Below are 23847 nucleotides of genomic sequence, written 5' to 3'. Positions count from 1 at the left end.
TAGGTAACTTGGACTTCATAAAATTAAAGACTTTTTTTGCTTCAAAGGATGCGATCAAGAATGTGAAAGGACAACCCACAGGAAAAAATACTTGCAAATAATACATCTGACAAGAGACTTGTATTTAGAATATATAAAGAACTCTCAAAAGCAATAAAAGGAAACCCAATTTTAAAATGGGCAAAAGATGTGAAGAGATCTTCCCAAAGAAGATATACAAATGGCCAATAAACATAGTAAAAGATGTTCAACATAGTTAGCCATCAAATAAAAACTACATCATTAACAAATGCAAGCCAAACAGCAAGCGTGGGCAGGGATATAAAGAAATTAGAACCCTCATACATTGCTAGAGGGAATGTAAAATGGTGCAGCCACTTTGGAAAACAGTATGACCATTTTTTGAAATGCTAACCATAGATTTATCACATCACTCAGCAATTCCACTCCCAGGTATACAGTTGACCCTTGAATAATATAGGTTTGAAAGCACGGGACCACTCACATGTGGATTTTTTTTTTTTTTTGATACAGTACAAAACTGTAAATGTATTTCCTCTTCCTTATGATTATCTTAGCATTTTCTTTTCTATAGCTTACTTTAATGTAAGAATACAGTATATAATACACATAACGTACAAAATATGAGTTAACCAATGGTTTATGTTACTGCTAGGGTTTCCAGTCAACAATAGGGTATTAGCTGTTAAGTTTTTGGAAAGTCAAAAGTCATATGCAGATTCTCAACTGCACAGCAGGTCAGAGCCCCTAAGTCCTGCATTGATCAAGGGTGAACTGTACCTCTAAGAGAAATGAAAACCTATACCCACACAAATTTGTCTACAAATGTTCCTAGCAGAATTATTCATAATAGCTAAAAAGTAGAGACAACTCAAATAAATGTCCATTAGCTGATGAATGAATGAGTAAAATATGATATATATTCACACAATGGAATATTTTTTGGCTAGAAAATGGAATGAAGTATTGATATATGCTGCAATGTGGATGAACCGTGAAAGCATCTGCTAAGTAAAAGAAGCCAGTTACAAAACACCACATACTACATGACTCCATTATACATTCACATACTACATGATTCCATTTATGTGAAATGTACAGAATAGGCAAATCCATAAATAGAAAGTAGGTTAGTGATTGCCTGAGCAGTGAGGACAAGAAGGAGTAATGGGGAATGACTAATAATACCTACAGTGTTTCTTTTTGGGGATACTGAAATGTTCTAAATTAGGTTGTGGTAACAGTTGCACAACTCTGAATATATGAAACACCAGTGAACTGCATACTTTAAATGGGTAAATTTTATGGTACTTTAAATATATCTTAATACAATTATAAAAGAAAAAAATAACATCTAATGTATGAGTTCCCTCTGTACAAAGGTAATCTGAATCTATAGTGTTTAGGTATGAATAATTAGGTCTTACAAGGTAACAATAAACCCAGAAAACAATTGCTCTAGCAGTTAAGATAGTAGTTAACTTCAAGATTATGACTGGGAAGAGGCATATGAACAGTTGCTAACAATGTTTATTTCTGGGTGGTGGCTCCATGGGCATTCGCTTTAAAATCATTCGTTAAGCTATACACTTATGTTTCATGCACTTTCTCAATTATAAAAGGTTTAAAAAGTAAAACAAAATTATAAAAATTACTAGAGAAATACCATCAAGAAATCAGACAGGTAGAGAGAATGATGGGTCTAATTACATAAAAATTTTAAACAGTACAAGTGGTAACTCTCAGCACTAGCTAGGATACTCAGAAATAGGAACTGCCACATGACATGGGTAATAAGCAAACTACAGACTGCTTGGCAATATATATCAAAAACCTCAAATATGTGCACACCTCTTAGCAAGGATATACACCCAAATCTTAAGGAAGTAAAGATGTCAATAAAGACTTGACTACAAACAAGCTTGTGATAATAATAATATTGCATTACTTATAATGAAAAAATTAAAGTGTATTACTAAAACATAGTTCATTCATCCACATATCCATTAGTAAATATTTACATTATCATCTAAAGATTTCAGAATATGCTAAAAGATACATTATAAAATACATTCAATATTATTTTATCTTTTAGAAATATACAACACAGATAATGTGGAAGTTATACACCAAAATGTCACAAGTTGTTTTCTTCATGGGAGGTGAAGTAAGATTGTGTTGCTTTTAATTTTCTTCTGTTTTCTTAATCTGTATTTTCCATTTTTTCCATAATAAAGGAGAAAGTTTCTTTTTAAAAAAAAATAAGTAGTTGATAGTATGTGCCCTCAGTATGATGTGATGAAAATGGAACCTCATCTCTGTGGTCTTCCTCCACAAAACCCCCGAGAAAACCAATCATAAAACAAACATCAAATTCCAAGAGGGGATTCCTATAAAAGACCTGACCAGTATTTCTCAAAACTGTCAAGGTCATCAAAAACAAGGAAAGTTAAGAGGAACCTAAGGAAACATGACTCCTAACCTGGCATCCTGGATGCAGTCCTGGAACAGAAAAAGGACATGAGGTAAAAACTGAGGACATCCAAATAAAGTATGGACATTAGTTTCTAATAATGTATCACTATTAGTTCATTAATTGTAACGAAGGTACCATGATGGTATAAGATGTTAACAGAAGAAAATGAGTATGGAGTATAGAGAAAATCTGTACTAATTTTTCTGGTTCTCTAAAACTGTTCTAAAACACTAAAGGTAGTTCTAAAAAAAATAAATAACAGTATCTGAGTTTAATTTTTTGCTGTTTTTCGGTTTCTGGTGATTCCAAACGAAAGGTTAGAATGCATATACATTGTATGTATACACACACACACTTACACAGAGAGACAAAGAATGAACAAAATATTAGGCTTTTTTAGGCGTTATAAAAGGAGTTCCTTGCAATACACTACATATTTATCAATACACACAACTTTTGTATATGTTATATAATGTAAACATGTCTGTATAGATCTCATCTATTTAAACCACTCCTATGGAAATAGAGATGTAAAATAAAATAGAAATATAATAACATAAGAAATATAAAATAAGTTACAATGCATTTTTCTAAGCTATATAATTTGTGCACTTTTAGCAGAACGCTTATTTTGACTCAGTTAACAAATTAGGCATCCCTAATTTCTTTTCTTACTGAATGTTGACCACTGAAATAGCACATCATGTACTCCTAGAGGGAGCCAAGTCAGAGAGCAGAGAAAAGCGCTTGCTAAAATAATTTTCTCTTCTTTCCCAAAAGGGAAAAAAATCAGCAGTGGTGACCAGTCCTGCTGAGTTCTGTGGAAGTTGGTTCCCCTAAGTCCAAATAAACTGTAGTCCCTTATGAAGCCTGCTGAGAAGACCAAAGGGAAAAGGCATTCCACTTGTTAAATGTTTATTATTTGAGCTTCGCAGCCAACTATAATAAGGGAGAGGGAAGCTGTCTGCAAGCTGCATGCAGATTTAGCTACTCAAGTTCCATGAATGTGAAATAGAACACTGAGGCTAAACCCTTAAAATTTACTAGGCAGTAGCTTGAGGGAGGTGGTAGCTGAGAATAAAAGCTTGGAGCCGCTAATATTTGGGTCAGTGATTTGAAAGCAGCTCAAGTCAACACAGGACTAAAATTCTCGACACTGGGAAAACTGTGGCTTCCTCTCGTTCTAAGAATCACAATACAGCAGAGAAAAAGTACAAATCTCTTCTCTCCTATACCTCCTCTCACTCTGAGAGGATTCTCAGATTCTTATCTGAGGAGTGGCAACCCTTTTACTGTGACAGTGACATGACTATGATAGTGATGTGAGGTCTCAGGTTGGTTATCTATAGGCATGTGCTTTAAATTACTGTAGGGTTTTGGTTAGGAGTATGAATTAAATACAAAGGGCAGAAGCAGAACACATTAAACATCATGATGAATTAAGTCTACTTGAAAAAGTATACATTTTTATATAACATATATATGTATTATTTTCCAAATTCCCAGGCTATTTATTGCACAAGTTACAACCGGAGAAAAATCTTTTTTGACATGAACTAAATCATTAATCCTCTGAAATGCAAGACAGAAAGAAGAAGGAAGTCAAAAGCAAAAAGGTTTGTCATGTAAATAGGACAGATTTACAGGACAGTATGGTTTGGGGCTCAAGTATGGTTCTGCTGCTAATATAGCGTGTCCTCTTGGGCAAAAGAGTTCGGCTTTGGTTGGTTTTCCCAACCCTGAAATGAAAATACAGATCTGATGTTTCCCCAAGGCTGAGATGAGAATCAAAACTTTTTACATGATATATGTTGAGTTAAAAGAGAATTAATATGAAAACTGGATCAATGGTATATTTTAACCAATCATCTATTAAATAATAATAGCAATAGTTATCAATGACTAAATGCCTACTAAGTGCAAGAACATTTTATATGAGGTCCTTTATATTCATTATTTATCTTAATCCTCACTTTAACCCCCAAGAGATATCTATAATCTACTTAACAGAAAAAACCTGATAAGAAAACAGGCTCAGAAAAGCCAAGGAACCTGCCCAAGATCACAAAGCTAGTGCTGAATGGCAAAACTACAAATCAAAACAAAATCTGCATCTCAAGACCATGCCCTTTCCACTAAGCCATTCAGAATTAATCTGGCATTAACAGGAAATGAGGCATTCACAGCAGTAAATTTCCAGATGACCACATTTTAACTTCAAAATTGTATGTAAATCTGTCTAAAAAATATAACACACACATCCTTTTTCTTCAATAACTCAAGATCGTGATTGCAGACATTTTGAGGCAGATCGCAGCTATAGTTGCTGTCGCCCTCTCCTTGCTGAGGTTGAGCTATCTGAGTGAAACACTGGTAGTACCTCTCCCAATCCCCTTCCCCAGCTACTCAGCAGCCAGGAACTCAGATAACTCCTGGGATCCAAACAAATCTAAGTCAGTAAGGCCCTGTGATGAGAGCCTGAAGGTGGTTCCTGCTAAACACACCACATATTCTAGTTCTGCTCTTTGCTTCTTAGCTTCCTTCTGGATCGTAGCTGTAATCTGCCAAGGTGAGAGTCCCTAAAGACTGACCGCCAAACAAATGAAGCCTTATTAAACTAAACCAACATCTTGTTTCACCTTACTTCCTGATCACTTTAGATTTCAATTTTCTAAATGTCATCTTGTTTCGAAAAGATCATACTATGAACATACTTAACTTCTAAAACCTATTGTAGAGCAAACCCTTCAGGAGATACGTACACCTGTATTTAGTTGCAGGATACCTGAAACACAACAGGTCGTAAACACTCTCACGAAACTTAGTCTGAAATTATAAACTGGACAGTGATGGTGTGGCATCTGGATGCATTTGAGGAAGGCTTTCCTTAGCCTAAATACAAGCTCTTCCAAATACCCACGTTTCATCCGTTTCCCACACCCAGAAGAAGGAGTGACTGGATAAATGCCTCTCTGTACATCAAGGATAACATTTAGCACACAGCACGTAGTGGCCCACAAGTATGTCTCCCTCTCCTCATCCAGGCAAAACGTAAACTCCCTGGAGTCAGGGAGGGTTTCATCCTCGTCTTTCATGCTCTACTCCCAGAGCCTTGCATAGCGCTTCCCAAACCGCAAGCGCCTCCAGAAAGTACATCCTGTCCTCCATTCATTTGTGAAGCGTTTAAAGGTACCAAAATGTGTTCCTCTTTTACCATCCACTCCCTCCCCACATGGGTTCCTGGAAGGGATGATAAGACACTCCTTGCCAAGTATTGAAGTATTATACCTCTGTGTTAAGCGGAAGTATAAAAGACAGCATCCCTATTTTAAGATTAAGGTCTCAGTAACGTTCCTAGGGAAAATTAATGCTTAATTTTCTCATATGCCATTGATAAATGCCATGTACCTGCCTTCAACACGCGGTATGAATAAAAATAATATGTCCTTGCCTTAATAACAGAGCAGATACATAACCTCAGTTGTAGAATTTACTCTGTGTGTTTTAACTTTAATCATTTCCACCTTATTGAAACTGATGTGCCTACTGGTACTGAAGACAGTACAAGATCAATAGTTGAAGTTTCTGTTCATTTTGACTTCAGACATTTACACTTCATTAGAAACGACTGAAGCATACTGTCCCACATTCAAGAACCCCTAGTTAGCTCACCATTTCATGCCTTGTGCCACTTATTTACTCGTATCGTCAGTGTTATTAACGCAGGTTCTTCTATGTAAACTGTTTTTTTTAATGTTTATTTATTTTGAGAGAGAGAGAGAGAGAGAGAGAGAGAGAGAGAGAGGCAAAGAGAGAGGGAGAGAGAGCATCCCAAGCAGGCCCCACTCTGTCAGCACAAAGCCCGCCATGGGGCTCGATCCTACCAACCATGACATCATGACCTGAGCCAAAATCAAGAGCTGGACGCTTAACCAACTCAGCCAGCCAGGCGCCTCATACGGTAAACTATTTTCTTAATACCTCTTCACTTTGGATTTTTTCCAGTTGACTTTTTTAATACCCAAATCCACATATGATTCAGTGAGTTCTATATTTAATTCTCCTTCTGAGTCACTTGGAAGTATTCCTAATTTTGCAGCAGATTCGTAGAGTGCAATTTCATCTTTTAGTTCTGTTAATTCTTCCTAAAACACAAAATTATTGAAAATTATTTTCCAATATGAAGGAATCAGTCATCCCTCTGTGCTTCAAAATTCATCTTAACGATCAACAGAAACCAGAAATACTTCTTCACATACCTTATTTACATTACAAATAACTTTAAAATAAATGCTGCTAAGAACACAGGTGTACAATGAAAACATAGATGTCTGCAACTTTAGAAAGGCCAGCACATTATCAGGTTCTCAAGTACACGGACTGAACAGATGTGTAAATGAATGAGAGAGCAAATCTAAGTGGTTTCTCTCACGCCTCCTGTGCTTACATTAGGTCCTCCACAAAAAGGGTCTGTCCCTTGAGCTGAGAAACTGACGGCAGCACTTTTTGGCTTTCTAGAGCTCAGAGCGGCCTGGTCTGCCAAGAACGTGTTGTACTTGACTCTGCCGGTGGGAAAAGGCAAAATACGTCTTTCCAGCAGAGGTAATACTGGAACTCTTCCTCCAGTGGAAAATGTAAGTCACACTGGGGGAGGATGTCAGGGAACTGCAGCTACACTGCGGGTTTCCCACACCTGCGGATACACTTATCTCTGCGACCACCAGTAAGTGAAAGGACATGCCGTGTGAAGGAGGTGACAGGCAGACGGACAGGAGGGTGCCAGGCCCTGGCTCCGCAGTCAAGACAGACCTGGGCTCGACTACCTCACTGTGTGGGTGAGACCGTGAACAACTCTCATTGGCCTGGAGACGGTCCAACCAGCTCCAACCAGCTCCTTTAGAGAAATCCAAGGTCCAGAAAAGTGATGTAAGCACTGCCTAATTCAGTTACCCACAGAGTCTCTTCCAAGTGGCAACACTCACTTGCAAAGCCTTGTTCATGTTTTCACTCATAGCATGTGCTTTTTGTGCTTGCTGCAGCTGGAACCGTAGCTGAGCCACCTCCTGTACTGAGCCTGGGGGGGGAAATCAGAGAATGCACCAAAGGTAAAGGGATGAAGAACCTACGATGTACAGAAGAACATGAATCCGCTGAGGCTACAGAAGGTGGAGTCCTGCTTTGTTACCTTGTTATTGCCTTTCTAGGAGGACAGAGGTATAGCCAGTGGGACCGAGAAGGCATAGGTCCAGACATCTCCGAGACATGTCCACACATTTAGTGTGGCTCCTCATATGTCCTTGGGAGGTTGAAGACCTGGACTACTGTGACCTTGCTATGAATCAAATGAGCCACGTCTACAGACCTTAACACTCCACAAGCCCTTTAATAGGAGCATAATGTTCCAGCTCGCAGAAAGCCAAAACAAAAATTCTTTGGAACCCGTTGCTACCCTCTAATAAGAAAACTACATCTTGCTGCCTTTAGCTTCTTTCGAAATGCTTTTATTTCCACCACCCCCACCTCCACATGTGAAAAAAAGCATCTTAAGGCTGTGTTTCAGAAACTTTGGTAACCTAATGTTTTAAATGTACTAGGGGAGGCTCCCATTTGAAAGGGATGTTACTGGGCTTCCTCAAAAGAAAATGAGCATCTGGGAAATGGTTAGGCAAAGTAATGATGGCATATTATGCAACTAAAGAAAATCATATTTCAAAGCCTTTAATGGCATGGAAAAAGGCTCACTAAACAATGCCACGTGAAACAAAAAGGATACAAAACTGAAGAGGGACGAGGGACCCAGAGTACGAGCCAAATTTTGCCCCCACCAAAACATACCCACACACATATTTTAAGAGTCTTTGACTTTAGTACTTCCAACTTTTGAATAAGCTACTCTTATACACATTGTACTAACAGTCTGAATTGGCTTTGCGTGCCAAAGTGTGACTTTTGCATATCAGGTAATGAATAACCACTGAGCTATTTTCACAGTGGGAGCTACTCACCAGCAAACAGGGCAGTTTGTCTGTATGGTAGTGTTTGCATAAACATGTGATTATTCTATTGCCTTTTACTCTAATATTCTACAAAAATTAATAAGAAAAAAACACAAAACTACTGCTGAACCTAACGATAAGAAGTATGTCCCAAACTTAACACCATGAAAACCAAATGAGTAATTTTAAGCATGACAAGAATATAACTCACTAGTTTCAACTGGCCAGATAAATGAGAGAGGAAAAAAATCCATGGAGTTTTACAAAACGATAGAAATACATGCTCAGACTGAGCTTAAAAAGCAAAATATAATGGGACTTCATAGTCATTTTTACTTTTCATGGATAGAATCTACCTTCTAACATAGATCTTGTTCAATTTTTGCACATTCAGCTTTGGTATGTTTTCAAAAATGCGCTATGTGCAGAAGTAGGGAATTACCTATGTGTGTGAGCTCAATTTCACTTGAAGGAAATATATTCAAACATTAACAACAGTTATCTCTGTGTGGTAGGATTATTGGTTATTTTTATTTGTTACTTTGCACATTAAACACATATAATAGCAACACTCGAAAACTGTCACTGGTGGTCTTTTCTGCCTTTCTCGATTTTTAGAATTCACGGATCCTACTACATTCTCTTTGCATATTATGCTAGCCTACTGTGGAGACAAGAGCCCACCCAGGGCACCCACCTGAGTGCAAAAAGTTGGCACACTGCTTCTGACTCTCCTCTAGACTTCTTGTCAATCTGTTAATGATCTCAGTCTTTTCTAATTTGGTCGCTTCTTGATTCCTTTCCAATTGGTTCACTTGGTCTTTCAAATGACAACAAATATCTTCCTAAATAGAAAGCATTCAAGAAGTCATTTCATGATCCATTGTTAAACATTAAACAAATATGATACACAATTGGATTTTAAGTCAAATATAAAATCACACAGCAGCATCACCTCTTTTACAAGGTTAAGTGCACAGGACTGGGAGGAAGTTAGAACAAACTTGTATGATCTTGGGTGAGTCATCAACTTCTCCATCTGTTTTTTTCTGTTGTAATTATGCTAATAAAGGTTAAATTCAATGATTTCTAAAGTCCCTTCTGTTCTATAATCACAAGACACTGATATTCTAAAATTAGATTTTATCCAAGCCAAAGAAAATATATTACACTTCTAATTGCATTTTACACTGTCAGTATAAGTGTATGTATTCATATTTAGGCAGACCACTTTGAACCATGGACTCTGTATCCCAAGACAGGAAGGATACAGATACATAAATGGAAACTCACTCTATTCTGAACAGCCAAAAGCTCATTCTACTCTGAGTAGCCAAAAAAAAAATCTCTCCCTCTTCTTAATTTCTTTTATACGGTTTCTCTTTTTCTTTCTACCTTTTACATGTCTTATTTCCTTCTTTTTCTTACTTCTACAGGTACCTATGCAGTGCCTTGCACAAAGTGAGGTATAAAAACAAACAAATAAACAAAACAAAACCTTGAAAAACAAATGACAAAAAACCCAGATGGGACAAATGTGTGTGTGCGTGTATGTGGGTGCGGGCACACGCATGCACTCATGTGTGTAGCTGTATGGGGATATGTAGAAAATGCAGAGCACGTATATAATATACTCAAGTTTCTTCAAAAAGAAAAATGTGTTTGGGAGTAATAAGCCACAGGAGTCCCAAGCCTAGGTAGAAGAAAGCATCACTTCTCACTCAAAAAAGCCTATATAGGCTGAATTCCACACAAATAGCAGAACATGAGACAGCCAGGAGTATATTAAGGTAAATGGTTAAAGTCACCTGAAAAAGCCTGAAGAAAATAAGTTGTAATAAGGGCTTTGAAGCAGACAGAAGGCATTTAGGGCCTGATCCACAGGATAATGTAAAGCCCAATAATGCTTTCAGGATACTAACACAAGGGACACCTCATTAAGGATAGCGACAGTATCGTTAAGGAGAGGAAAGAGACTCTCAAGTCTCCTGTTTTACCTCAAAAATTCATGTGAATTTTGCATTCTCTTTCATAATGTAGTCATGTTTGCTTTAAATTTTTTTCTACCAAATTTTTGAGCAAAATGAAGCTTCTGGAAACTACTCCATGTTTATTCAACAGTGCAAACCTCTTGGCTCTTGGCTGCTAATTCCCAGGCCAGCTTGAAAAGCGTGGCTCCAAAGTGCCAAAATACCATGGCAAACACGATGAATGGGCTAACGTTAATGACAGTGTGAATGTGTGTGTGAGAAGGGGTGGGGAGACAACCAATATTTACTTATGTGCTGGGGAGGCTACGATCACTCTTATAAGAGACTGAGAACTGGCAAAAAGTTAGTTCAAGAAAGGGTATGAAAAAAACTATATAAAGAAACGGCCAACTAGTAGCAATAACTTGACTATATGCAACAATCAACTAAACCATGTTGTTTCCTGTTAACAAGTTCAGGGAGCCAATTACACTCAGAAACCTGTGCAGTTCAAATACCAAGAAATGAACAAAACATGGTTCTATGTTTTCCATGAGTAGATTGAGTAAGAACATTCAGTTCCAGACAGGTAAAGGCAGACATCCCCTAAGACTGACCAAGACAAGTGTGGTGATAAAGAAATAGTAGCTGAATCTATCTTTGGAAGCAAATGGAATTGAACAGGTTTCTAAAGCACAGAAAAATGAGGATTGGGCCACACACACATAGGTCTGTGGGGACCTCCTAGCTAAAGAAAGTGTTTAAACTGGAGCCTTTAAATCTAACATTAAAGGAAAGTTAGAAAGTAGACCAGGTGAAAGTCATTACATAGAAACCAAAGTCCACAACTTCACCTAAAGGTGAAAATTTCAAGAAGACTGAAAAGAAGAAGGGTGTTATACAATCAAGGAGATAATCCCAGATCTTACCCCTATATTCAGAGATCTCAGAACATGACACTTCCATGAACGGAAGAGACAGAAGACAGGAAGGTCCAAGAGATGGTTTGCTATTAGAGAGTTCTGTCCCTGAAGGAACACTGAGCTCAAGAAGCTTCTCCCTCATCCGCTCTGTCACGCTAGAAAACCTAAGAGGAACTCAGCCATAGTAAAAAGAACTGTTATACGTTGAGAGTGTGTACAATCCTTTTTACCTACAAAAGATGACGGCTTCAGGAAAGCACTAGATGAATAATATAATTTCACAAGCTATATATTTCTCAAAATATAGTAGCTACATAGACATTTTAAGAAAAAAACCTCAACTGTATCATGGATTGCTACTCCTCCCACTACATGAATCAATCCCTGTGTTGCATTTGGTCTTTCAAAATATAATTAAATATACATTAAAGCTTTTTGGGATGAGCACTGGGTGTTGTATGGAAACCAATTTGACAATAAATTTCATATATTGAAAAAAATAAATCAATAAAAATAAATAAATAAGTAAATAAATAAACAAACATTAAAGCCTGTTTACATCCTGATATTTAGCTGTTGTTCAAAAGATGTTTGCTTAACAGATGAAATAATACGATTAGCACACAAACGTAGTCCTTTCCCACCAAAAACAAGTTTTTCATAAAACAGTGAATTTTTAACCTTTGCAAGGCAAAGCATGAGCCTCTTATGAGGAAAATCTGAATGAGTTTGTGGGTCTTCTCAAAAACAAAAATGCATATGCCAACATCCAAAAGAAAACCATACCCACAATTTGAGATTTATCAAAGCCATGGAGCCTAGTCATGAACTGCCTTAGGGGACGCCAGATTAAAAGTCTGTATAACTCACACAACGTACTATGTGTGAAAATCTATGCTGTTGCCACTGTACACATACAGTACAAAGCACATAGGGACACAGCTGTACGTAACTGCGTGAATAAGTTTGCTTACTCAAGTTCATCTGCTAAATTATCCAGCTATTTGTACCTCGCTACTATTTTCCAAGAGTTGTTCTACTTTTCTCGGTAATATGCTGAATGGAGTACAGGAAAAGGTTTATCTGAAAGTGAAGAAAAGTGCACTCTGGGGCGCCTGGATGGCTCAGTTGGTTAAGCGTCCGACTTCGGCTCAAGTCAGGATCTCCCGGTTCGTGATTTTGAGCCCCACGTTGGGCTCTGTGTTGACAGCTCAGAGTCTGGAGGCTGCTTCAGATTCTGTGTCTCCCTCTCTCTCTGCCCCTCCCCTGCTCATGCTCTGTCTCTCTCTCTCTCAAAAATAAAATTTATTTAATAAATTTTAAATTTAAGAAAATTAAAATTTATTTAATAAACATTTAAAAAATTTTAAAAAAAGAAAAGTGCACTCTGAAATTTTATTTATTCAAATGATTACCTGGGGTTTGGGAGCATAAGCAAACCCACCACCTGACTCACCCTTAGTTTACATTTTATTCACTTTGGGGCAAAAATAATTCAAACTGTGAGAGATGCTGAGACTTTCCTCCTTATTTTCTTTATTACACTACTCTCAAAAATTAACTCTTCTCCCAATAACCACTTGTAGACAATGTTTACTCACAGGTTAACTACCCAACAAAGGCTTTCTACTGGTTAAACTCCCAGGACAACCTCGAAAGTTCAGGCCAGCTCCTAGAGCACTAGCCTTTTCAGTCTGGATTTACTCTAGGGCAATAATTATGTATAAATACTCTACAAATAAAGGACCGGTAGGTAGGGGAACTGAGAAAGTACTAACCAATCCTATCAAAGAAAAAATTTTCCAAAATGCTGCCTACAGGACATCTTCATAGATTAAAAATCTTTGGCTTTTAATTTTTACTCACAAACACCTACTGCAAACATCCAAATTTTCCATATGAAGAACCACAAAGTATCAGTTATGAAAAATAACCAGTTTTACTTGTTAATGACAGTGGCTCATTTGAGATCATCCCAACCTGCTCCTTAAGTGCAGTGACTGTAGCATCCAGCTTCCTTTGCAAGGACGACACTTGCTCCTCATGCTTCTTCGTGAGGCCCGTAACAATGCTGTCGTGCTGCTCTCTCACACGCTGGAGTGACTCAGAATGATGGAGGTCCAGCAGCTGCTGCTTCAGGCTTTCCAGAGCCATTTCCGTCGTTCTGGACTTCTTAATCATCTAGAAGGTGCACACAGGACATCCACGTTTACAATATTTTGACTATGTGCTCTCTTTATGGACATTAAAACTCAACCATCCTTTAAGGAGAACAGAGAAGAAAGGGTCTCCCTATGGTGGCTCTAGTTCCTTAAAACTTCCCTAGCTGGGACTCCCCAGGCCCATGGTCGCTAGAAACATCATTCACTGAGAAAAAAACCTATAGTTACCTGAGGAGAGTGACAGAGGATTTTGCTTAGCATGATGGCAATGTGGGTACCAGACAAGGAGTCTGTGGCTACAACACTGGTCCCAGTACTGTTTGCATCTCTCTGAGCCCAGTGGGGGTTGGGGGGGACCACAATTGTTAGGTCACAGAAAAATGACAACTGTTTCTTAAATGTTTCTTTTCAAAAGACTGATAAAAACTATCAGTGATTACTTACTAAAAAAAAAAGTTTTGGAAACTATGTCTGTACAGCTGCTGAAAAATATCGGTATATTAGGCTAAATAATGGCTTCCAAAAGATGTCCATGTCCTAATCCCTAAAACCTGTGAGTATGTTATGTTATATGACAAGGGAAAAGCAAGGTTACACACGAAATTAAAATTGCTAATCAGATGACCTTAAAATAAAAAAGATTAACCTGAGGGTGCCTAGGTGGCTCAGGTGGTTGGGCGTCTGTCTGACTCTTGGTTTTGGCTCAGGTCATGATCTCACGGTTCCTGAGTTTGAACTCGCATTGGGCTTCCGCACTGATGTGCAGGGCCTACTAAACTTAAAAAAAAATGCTACAAGATAAAAGATTATCCTGTATCACCTGGGGTCCAATGTATCTAGAGAGATCCTTAAATGAGAAAAACTGAGGCAAGAAAGTCAGAACCAGTGACTTCTGGCCCTGAAGATGAAAATGGGCATAAACCAAGGAGTGCAGGTGGCCTCTAGGAGCTAGAAAAGGCAAGAAAATGGATTCTCCCCCAGAGCCTCCAAAAAGCAGCATAGCCCTGCTGACCTTGACTTTAGCCCAGTGAGACCCATATCAGACTTCTAACCTCCAGAACTGTAAGACAGAAGCACTATTTCAAGCCATTAAGTTTATATTAATCTGTTACAACAATAGGAAACCAATACACGTGGTGATTCTGTTGCTTTTATGTTTTCATTTATGCCTTATTTCTTAAAAATGCAATTTCTAACTTATAAAGAGATTAAAAAGTTATAACCTTTTACTACATAAAAGCAAGTCAGGTTTTTAACCTAAGGACTATCAGTTTTCAAAAAGTTAAAATGCTAATAGTCTATATCACACAAAAATTAAAATTTAAAATGAGGCTTATCCTTCATTTCTAGTCCAGAAATTGACTATTTATTCCAATACTGTGTGAAGTGCTATGGCATTTATTCATTTGCTCAATAAATAATGTGACTACTTTGTAGTAGGCAGGGTTCTAGGCACTGAAGGACATGATGAAAGGCAGGCAAGGTCCAGACTCTTACTACTTTCTGCTGGGAAGGGACAGACCTTAACAAGTAAACAAAGGAGATCATTTCAGATAGTTTCGTTTGTAATTTTTTTTTAATGTTTACTTTTGACAGAGACTGTGCACACGAGCGAGCGCGGGGGAGGGGCAGAGAGAGAGGGAGACACAGAATCCGAAGCAGGCTCTAGGCTCTGAGCTGTCAGCACAGAGCCCGACATAGGGCTCAAACCCACGAACTGTGAGATCATGACCTGAGCCAAAGTTAGATGCTTAACTGACTGAGCCCCCCGAGGTGCCCTTCATAGGATATGGTATGATGAAGAAGAGTGGAAATGCAGGGCTTTGGGCAACTTCAGATATAAAGTGGCTTGTTTTAGCTCACACCTGAAGGATAAGGAGCCAGATATGAAACAACACTGCTTAAATTCTTTCATTAAACCATCCTCAGAACTAGCCACAAATCTCATCCAAACCAAGCTCACAATTTTATAGTCATTTTCATTTTTAGCCACCCTTTTTCCCCCTCTCCAAAATGGTTTGACTCTCTCTCATGAGTCACCCTCCACCAGGCTTGGCTACCAATAACCTCTGATCATTTCCAACCATTAAATGGCTATCTAGTTCATTAATCAAAAAATGTGCTGCCACTTTATTTTTTTTATTTAATTTTTTTAGATTTTATTTTTAAGTAATCTTTATACCCAACATGGGGCTCAAACCCACAACCCCGAGATCAAGAGTTACATGCTCCACTGACAGAATTCGCCAGGTGCCTCTGTGCCACAACTTGAAAGGCACGTGTACCGGAGTCAGGAAATTTCAGTTTTGCTGCTTCGTCAATAACTGGCTTTGTAATCTTGGGCAAGTAATTTGACCTCTTCCAAAATTTGATTAACTCGTCTATAAAGTAAACACAATGCCTCACTAATCAAAATCCCAACAAGATCTTTTTACAAACATAAAAAGTTGATATGCAAAATCTAGAAAAGGAAATGTAAAAAAGAGCTACAAAATTTTTAAAGAATACCACCAGTAGCCCTTGTTATCCAAATTTCAAGACATACTGTAACGCTATAGTTGTGTTAGTATCAGAGCAGGAACAGAGAAATATATAAGAAAAAACATGTACAGGTCACGTCAATGTTCAACAACACTCACTCAACATATACTGACCACCTATTATGTGCCAGGCAAAAAGAAGACAGGGGAAACTTAGGAAAAGAAGGAGCTTATTAATCAAATAGCACTGTGTTGTAGAAAGGACCTTCCAGAGAGGAGAGAGGGTATATATGAGAACATAAAAACAACAAACAGGGGCGCCTGGATGGCTCAGTCAGTTAAGCATCTGACTCTTGATTTTGGCTCAGGTCATGATCTCACAGTTTGTGAATTTGAGCCCCGCGTTGGGATCTGCATGAACAGCGTGGAGCCTGCTTGGGATTCTGTCTCCTCTCTCTGACCCTCCCCCACTTGCCCTCTGTCTCTCAAAATAAATAAAAACTTTTAAAAAATGTAAAAAAAAAACCAACAAATACACTGCTGAGTTTGAGGAGAGTAAAGAAAGAGGTAGGCAAGGATCAGATGGCCATTTCAATGTCACACTTCATCCCACAAGTAAAGCGAGGTCACTGACAGGCTTTAAGCAAAGGAAAGATGATCATATTTTAGAAACATGACTCAGAGGGCCATAAGAGAGAATATGGAGAAGGGGTAAAAGACTAGAGACTATTTAAGAGATTTTTGCTAGAGATGGTAAAAATCCTGAATCAGGGACATGCAGACAGAAATGAGGAGACTCAACAGAACATAGTAGCTGACTGGATGAAAGAGGACAGAGGACCTGAGGTCTCCTCCAGACTTCTATCTGGTACACAGATAACTGGGTGGATGGGAGCACCATTCCTCCAAGGTAAGGGAAACAAAAGCAAGCTTATGGTAGAAGAAGGTATCAACTTCAAGGTTCTTCTAAATTTAGCCCTACGATACCAAAAGCTAAGCAATTAATAAATAACCTTTTACCATAAGTAATCATGATAAAATATTTACCTGTTCTTCGTTCACTTTTAACGCTTGTATTTGGGTCTCCAGTGCTTTTATTTGTGCTTCAAGTTGTAGCTCTCTCTCTTTTCCATTCTGAAACAGTTTCTGTGATTCTTGGAGGCTGAGGGTCAAACCTTCCTTTTCATCTAGAACATTAAAAATGTTTACATAAATAATAAGTTACTGTACAGGGACCCCGATTGTAACAATCTCTATCAAATATCAGATCCATATCATACAAATGTTCTGTTCCGTTTAGATAGTGAACTTCAGCGGATTTAGAGAAAACCAGGAAAGCTCCAAAAAAGAATGCCTGAGTGACACCAAAAAAACTGAGAGAAACACAACCACTTCCTTCAAAAATCTTCCCTTTGGGAACCACAAGATTTCCTAACAATGATTTCAGCATTTGTTTACTTGAGAAACTACATAGATGTGACAAATCTCTGTTAATCAAAGAAGGGATCTGAGGACTATTAACTTTTTATATGTACTTGCAATGAACTCTTAAATTCACCTAATCTTAAATTCTTCCCACATACTTTACTGTAACCGTTCACAAGTTCTTCTCTCAAAAGAAATTTTATGAGCATTACAGAAAAAGACCTTTTCACTATCAATTATGTATGAAACAAGTTCGAGTTCAGTCACAAAATTATTCTACAAATGAAAAGTTCAACATTGACCAAAACTACAGAAATCATGAAGAGTAAGCAATTACAATTTGAATCTGTGTTTACTCTATGTGCTTTTCCCAGCAATGACTCCATTTTCTCCTTGGCACTTCCAAAGGAGTTCAGGATCACTAACTCTTACTTGGACTCAAATCTTATGTTAATTTGTAGGCTTAGAAAATGTATTGCAAACTAAACACAAGTCTCTTTGGGAATTGGAATACTTCATCCAAGGTAAACTACATAAGGAGTCAACAACTTATTAGGACAGAATGCTACCAGCATAAAGAATGTTCACTGATTCTAAAAGCTTGATAGAAGAGTAAGAGGGAGAAAATGAGGATCTCGAAATAATATGTTCTGGAGAGAAGTAATCCAAGGCCAGGTGTCAAAAGTCCTGGGTTTTTGTTTCATTCTGACTCATTATGAGCCCTCCGACCTAGGGCGTCCACTCTCTAAGCTTCATATTTATTTATTTTTTTATTTTTTTTTTAACGTTTATTTATTTTTGAGACAGAGACAGAGCATGAACAGGGGAGGGTCAGAGAGAGGGAGACACAGAATCCGAAACAGGCTCCAGGCTCCGAGCTGTCAGCACAGAGCCCGACGCGGGGCTTGAACTCACGGACCTCAAGATCGTGACCTGAGCCAAAGTCGGCCGCTCAACCGACTGAGCCACCAAGGCGCCCCTCTAAGCTTCATATTTAAAGTGAGGCTCTCAGAAACAAGATCTGTAGCTCTAGTGCACCTCATAAATGACAGCACCCAACAGGTGTCATCTTACCTTTGACTATCAGAAGCTGGTGATTCAGATATCTAATTTGATGCTCACTTTCATTTAACTTTTCAACTAAGTTGTCTAGTTGTCTCTCTTTTGCTTTGTTAAGAACCTGAAGTTGGATAATCTGCATATTTTCTGCAGAATCTGCATTGAAATTAAAGACAATTTATTAGATAAAAGCAAACACAAATGTAAATTTGTGGATACAACTCAGTATCATGAAATCAATTCAATTGATTGCAACTAGCATTAAAAAAAAAAGACGATAATGTATCAGAGTGCATCATGTAGTATGAATAATGATTATTTTGTGAAACTTGTGTTTTAGTTATAGATACTTATTTACATAGGTATATATTATAAGACCTCAACACAATGTAAAAAATGTACTTCTTACTGTGGTCACTGCCAGACATGTTTAAAAGTCTGGTCTAGAGTAGAACCCTGAATCACTACCATTTTGACTAATTAAAGATATGCATATACCAATTACAATGGAATAGAGTTCTATGCTCTCATAAAATTGAAAAAAAAAAGTACATCAGCTTCTATAAAGCCATTTCTAAAGAAAATTTCTAGACATCCTTCTCAAAATTTATTTTAAACAGGAGTGGGAATTAAATTGTATTCACGTTCATGGCAACACATAACTGTCGCGTTAATAAATGAACAGATTAATAAAGAATTTTGAGGTCTTCTTTCAGAAATGATTCAAGTCATTTTAGGGACCACTTAAAAATGACTGGGGGGAAAAGAAAAAAATGACGTGTAGGAGAAGGATAGTACTTCAACAACAAAATGACACACATTCTTCATTTTCTACTAGAACAATGCCTCTACTTGCTAACAACCAACACAATCTTCTTTTTTAAAAGAAAAATGGTTAAGACCAAAAGAAAACCCTGAAGACTGGAAACTTTGTTACAAGTCAGACTAAAAAACGGACGTAGCTCAGGAATTAGCAATCTACAGGCCACACCTCTCTCCAAAGTCATTTTTTTTAACTACTGTTGCTAAACTGTAATCACTAAATTCAGCACTACCATGCCATTAGGTTATTTCATTAACTTCCAAATGTCAAATTTAGGCAAATGTGTAACTTACTTAAACAAAAATAAATAAATAAATGAACCGACTTGATAAAATGCAGACTGTTAAGAAACTGATGTAAGGTTATATGTGCAGAAAGGCCGAGAGACAGAAATGTAACTGAACACAGTGCAGCTGGAAGAGCAAATACCAAGATGTCAGGCCACTGGCGTGATGCTTATTTACTCAGCCCAAGCCAGTTATGCCACACACGCTGTCCACTTCCTCATCTCCTCATTCCACAGCACCTTCTGAACAAAGAAGGGGTCCCCATATTTGCCATGGACGCCTTCAGGGGAAACTGAAGCCTGGCTCCCCCTGGAACTGTCCTGCAGCCCACGTGTATGGTGGACATAGCTCTCTGAAGGTGGGGCATGAAGTCCAATTTCCTTGGTGTAGCCCAGGGAACCCAGAATAGCCAAAATGACCTTCCCCCTGCTTCTTGAATGTACAACAAACAAAAAACTTGCTGTCACACTTAGAATCACACTGGCTCTTCCACATGCATAATAACTAGAAGTTATCTCACATGTCGGAGAGTGTGACAATAAAAGCGAAGCGTATGAAACACTCTTTCGGGTGTTTCAGTCGCAGCCTAAGTTCTGCCTTTTGGTTTTGGAGGCTTCATCTCCTCAACATTCTCCAGTCACACTTCTCACTCCCATATTTATACATGCACTATATATGAGGAATTCTTTTTTTGGCAAGTGCCACATGACTAACCCTGAGATAACTCCAGTTTAAATTCTTAACAATTAAGTACTTTATATCAGAGTTGTCTAATTATTACACTATAACTCTAAAAAATTAAAAGAAAAAAGATGATAATGGCTGATTACTAAATTACATTTCTGTGTGGTAATAAAAAATCTTAGATTGAAGAGAAAACTATAGTTCATTTTCTAAATTAGACTTCAGTAAGAAAAATAAGAAAAATATGTATCTAATGAAAAGTCTTTACCAACTAGAATGACTGAAACGTACAGTTGAGAAGAAGTTCTATTAATCTTTTATTATAGTAAGTTTCAAATATATAAGGTAGAGAGAAGAGTGCAATGAATCCCACAGACCCATCACCCAGATTCAACAATTATGAACTCATGGCCAGTCTTCCTTCAGCTACATCTCCACCCAACATTACCCCAAACAACATATTATTTAAAGTACATCCAAGACTTCATATCAGTTTATTCATACATACTTCAGGATTTCTAAAAATAAGGGGACTTTAAAAAAAAAAAAAAACACAACTCCATTATCATATTTAAAAAAAAAACAATTCTTGAACATGTCCAAAGTTTTCAAAAATTCTCCAATTATGTTAAGAAATAAATATAAACTTGATACATACTTTCATTAGCTCCTAAAAACTGTTGTTGCAGGCCTTCAAATGTGTCACTTCCCGCTATCTCCTGGGCTGGTGAGTCATCATTCTGGGCAGAAGACTGATAAGGTTTATATGTCACTTTATATGGTTCCAAGGCTTGACAACTGGGGCCTTGTGATATACCAAATTGCTATTATAAGATGATAAATGAAATTGACAATCATGATTTGGCCTTTTCTTTGAAAATGATCTGAATCAAATACTTCAATTTTGTCATGAAATTTAATTGTGGTACAATTACAAACTTTATACATACATCTTCGCTTAAAAATACCACTTATAGTTATTTAACAACGTTAACTCAAAGTCTGCAATATATAATTTTATGTATCTTAATTGCACTTCTGAAAATATAATGGGGCCAATTCCATAAATAACACTCAAGAATTCTGAACACTCTGAAAATAAGATGGGGCGCCTGGGTGGCTCTGGTTAAGCCTGGGCGCCGACTGGTTAAGCGTCCGACTTTCAGCTCAGGTCACGATCTCACGGTCCGTGAGCTCGAGCCCTGCATCGGGCTCTGAGCTGATGGCTCGGAGCCTGGAGCCTGCTTCCGATTGTGTCTCCCTCTCTCTCTGTCCCTCCCCCGTTCATGCTCTGTCTCTCTCTGTCTCAAAAATAAATAAACGTTAAAAACAAACAAACAAAAAAAAGAATTCCAGTAAGATCATATAGAAATATTTAAGAATGATTTAGATGATGCCAATATCTGGGGAACATAAAAATGTACACATTCAATAACAAGAACATGTGATACAATACCTCGTATGTAATAAATATTCAATAATACTTGTGGAATAATTAACATTCCATAGAAATAGAAGAGAAAATGACCACGTTAAAAGGACCAAAAAGTCATCCTCTCATTGGGTGACATAAAATAGCTGTTGGCAAAAAGAGGAAAAGCTACTGGCAAAATCAATGTCACTGAGAAAATCTAAGAAGCAGCTACCTAGATCCTAAGGTCTTATCTCATTAAACTCTCCCAGGGCTAAAAAGAAAAAAAAAGAAAAACAAAAGTGTTTCTTTCCTTAAGATTCATCCTGTCTACTGTCGTACCATTGCAAAACAGGTATCAGCTTTGAAGTGTTCTACCTAAAATCTGTTACAGAGGCAGTGAGCTAGAAAATCAAGGTTAACTAAATGGTGTCACCTACATAGATTTACCACTTTAAAATTACATCAACATACCTGAACATAGCTTCTCATTGAAGCACGGTGACACAGTAGAAGCCAGAAGCAGCAGTAAGCGAGGTGATTCTTTGGCAAACCTAACTTTTAATATTTAACTGTTTCTATAAAGCCTCTTATTTTAAAATTCTACCTTCAGATCATGAATGGATTGTAAACAGAAAACAGCATGACTAATTCAGCATGAGCCTGAATAAAAGCACTCTCGGGACTTTTTGTACTTAAAATAAAGCTTACTATTGCACTTATATACATTTTAAAAATAAACACACACAAGCAAATGTGTACACACATACACATGAATTCCTGAAAGTCCAGTTCTTACAATACCTGGAAATGATTCCTTTGAGGATCTGAAAATTTAATTATATTAGTTGGTTGGCTATTAAATTCCTGCTTCTGACCATTGGTATATGGCCTAAAGTTTTCAGGAAGGTGATATAAATCGGTCTGTTCATAATTACTTGGAGGACTGTAACCACTTCCGCCTTCATCTCCAACTTCGTTAGGATGGTACCCAGCATGCTGGTCGTCAGCTTTATTTTGATTGTCTTCCCAGCCATTGCCACTTTTCTCTCCAGTATATACATCACGAATCTCATTATAGTCCTAGTAGATAACAAAAGTAAAACAAAGGCACTAAGATCTAGTCCCGCCCTCACCAAAGTCATCATCCACCAGATACTTACACTTCCACTTTGAGATTTAGGCAGCACTTGATGCTCATACCAGTTCATCTCCAATTGCTCAGAGCGATGCGGTCTTGAGAAAAATCGATACTTTAGATTTAGAGCCTATCACAGAGAACTCCCAAGATTTTAACATGTTTTCCCTCCAACCTTCACCAAAAATTCTAAGAATCAGTTTACAATTTTATAATCATGTACATTATTGCCTACAGAGAATCAAAAGAGTCTTAGGGTATTGTAATATATGAGTGAAAGTGATTTCCGGCCCTTACTCGCCCTCTGTGCCGTCCTCGCTGCAGTCCGAGTAGGGGAGTTCAGGGGAGGACAGGTCATCATCCAGCATGTCGTGAGGTAGGTCAGTGAGTAGCTGCTGCAACTAAGACAGGAGAGCCAGCATCAACATCACACTGACTTAAACATTTAAACTCAAGCCAAAGCTGCCTTGGAAAGCATGATTTTGACTTTAGAAGACAAAGAAGTTCCTAATTTCTCCATTTAATAAGTGTTTTAAATTCCACACACATTATGTTCATCATTTCATGTGGGGAACAGGGGAATGCGTAATATCAGGATTTACACTAGAAGGATTTACACGTTTTCCTACAGAAGTCTTAGATGAAAACACACATACATTACAACAGAATTTTAAAACTTCTTTATAGACACACAGGAAGTCATGATAATGGTACAATCACCGTATTATGTTACCACAGGGCAGACTTGAGTCTCAGAATCCTGTTTGACCAGTAATCAGAAGGTGGGGACTTGACAATCACACATTCCCCATGGGAGCCTGAGGAGCCAGCTCTACTTGGGCCAGGTGGTAAAAACAGTAGTTCCAGCAGCAGCGGCAGGTGGCCTGGAAGCCCTTAAAAGCTCTAATAATGTGACAGAAACCCCTTGGAGAGTGATTAGTTAGCAGACTGGTGTCTAATTCCAATGATGAAAAGATACATGATGCTTCAGC

The 23847-nt window shown here is 37.9% G+C and overlaps 1 protein-coding gene across 14 annotated transcripts in view; it reads right to left on the bottom strand.

The window, feature by feature from the left end:
* Nucleotides 1–23847, bottom strand: part of CEP152 (centrosomal protein 152) — a 90721-nt gene that overhangs the window by 53797 nt on the left and 13077 nt on the right. For 11 of the 14 annotated variants that reach the window (XM_027067210.2, XM_027067215.2, XM_015063443.3 and 8 more), the window contains 10 exons: nucleotides 23153–23256; nucleotides 22881–22953; nucleotides 22522–22800; nucleotides 20965–21130; nucleotides 18528–18668; nucleotides 17076–17215; nucleotides 13367–13567; nucleotides 9191–9338; nucleotides 7480–7571; nucleotides 6479–6642 (listed from right to left, as the gene is read on the bottom strand). In XM_027067210.2, coding sequence (XP_026923011.2) covers nucleotides 6479–6642; nucleotides 7480–7571; nucleotides 9191–9338; nucleotides 13367–13567; nucleotides 17076–17215; nucleotides 18528–18668; nucleotides 20965–21130; nucleotides 22522–22800; nucleotides 22881–22953; nucleotides 23153–23256 — 1508 coding nt within the window. Of the gene's footprint in view, nucleotides 1–6478; nucleotides 6643–7479; nucleotides 7572–9190; nucleotides 9339–13366; nucleotides 13568–17075; nucleotides 17216–18527; nucleotides 18669–20964; nucleotides 21131–22521; nucleotides 23257–23847 lie in introns of those variants that run through there. The other 3 variants (XM_027067216.2, XM_053224050.1, XM_053224051.1) reach the window with 3 other exon arrangements.

This window comes from Acinonyx jubatus, chromosome B3, assembly GCF_027475565.1.
Source record: "Acinonyx jubatus isolate Ajub_Pintada_27869175 chromosome B3, VMU_Ajub_asm_v1.0, whole genome shotgun sequence".
In the NCBI taxonomy this organism is placed as follows: domain Eukaryota; kingdom Metazoa; phylum Chordata; class Mammalia; order Carnivora; family Felidae; genus Acinonyx; species Acinonyx jubatus.
Note: the sequence above shows the minus strand (reverse complement) of the source record. Positions and strands in the feature narration are given on the sequence as shown.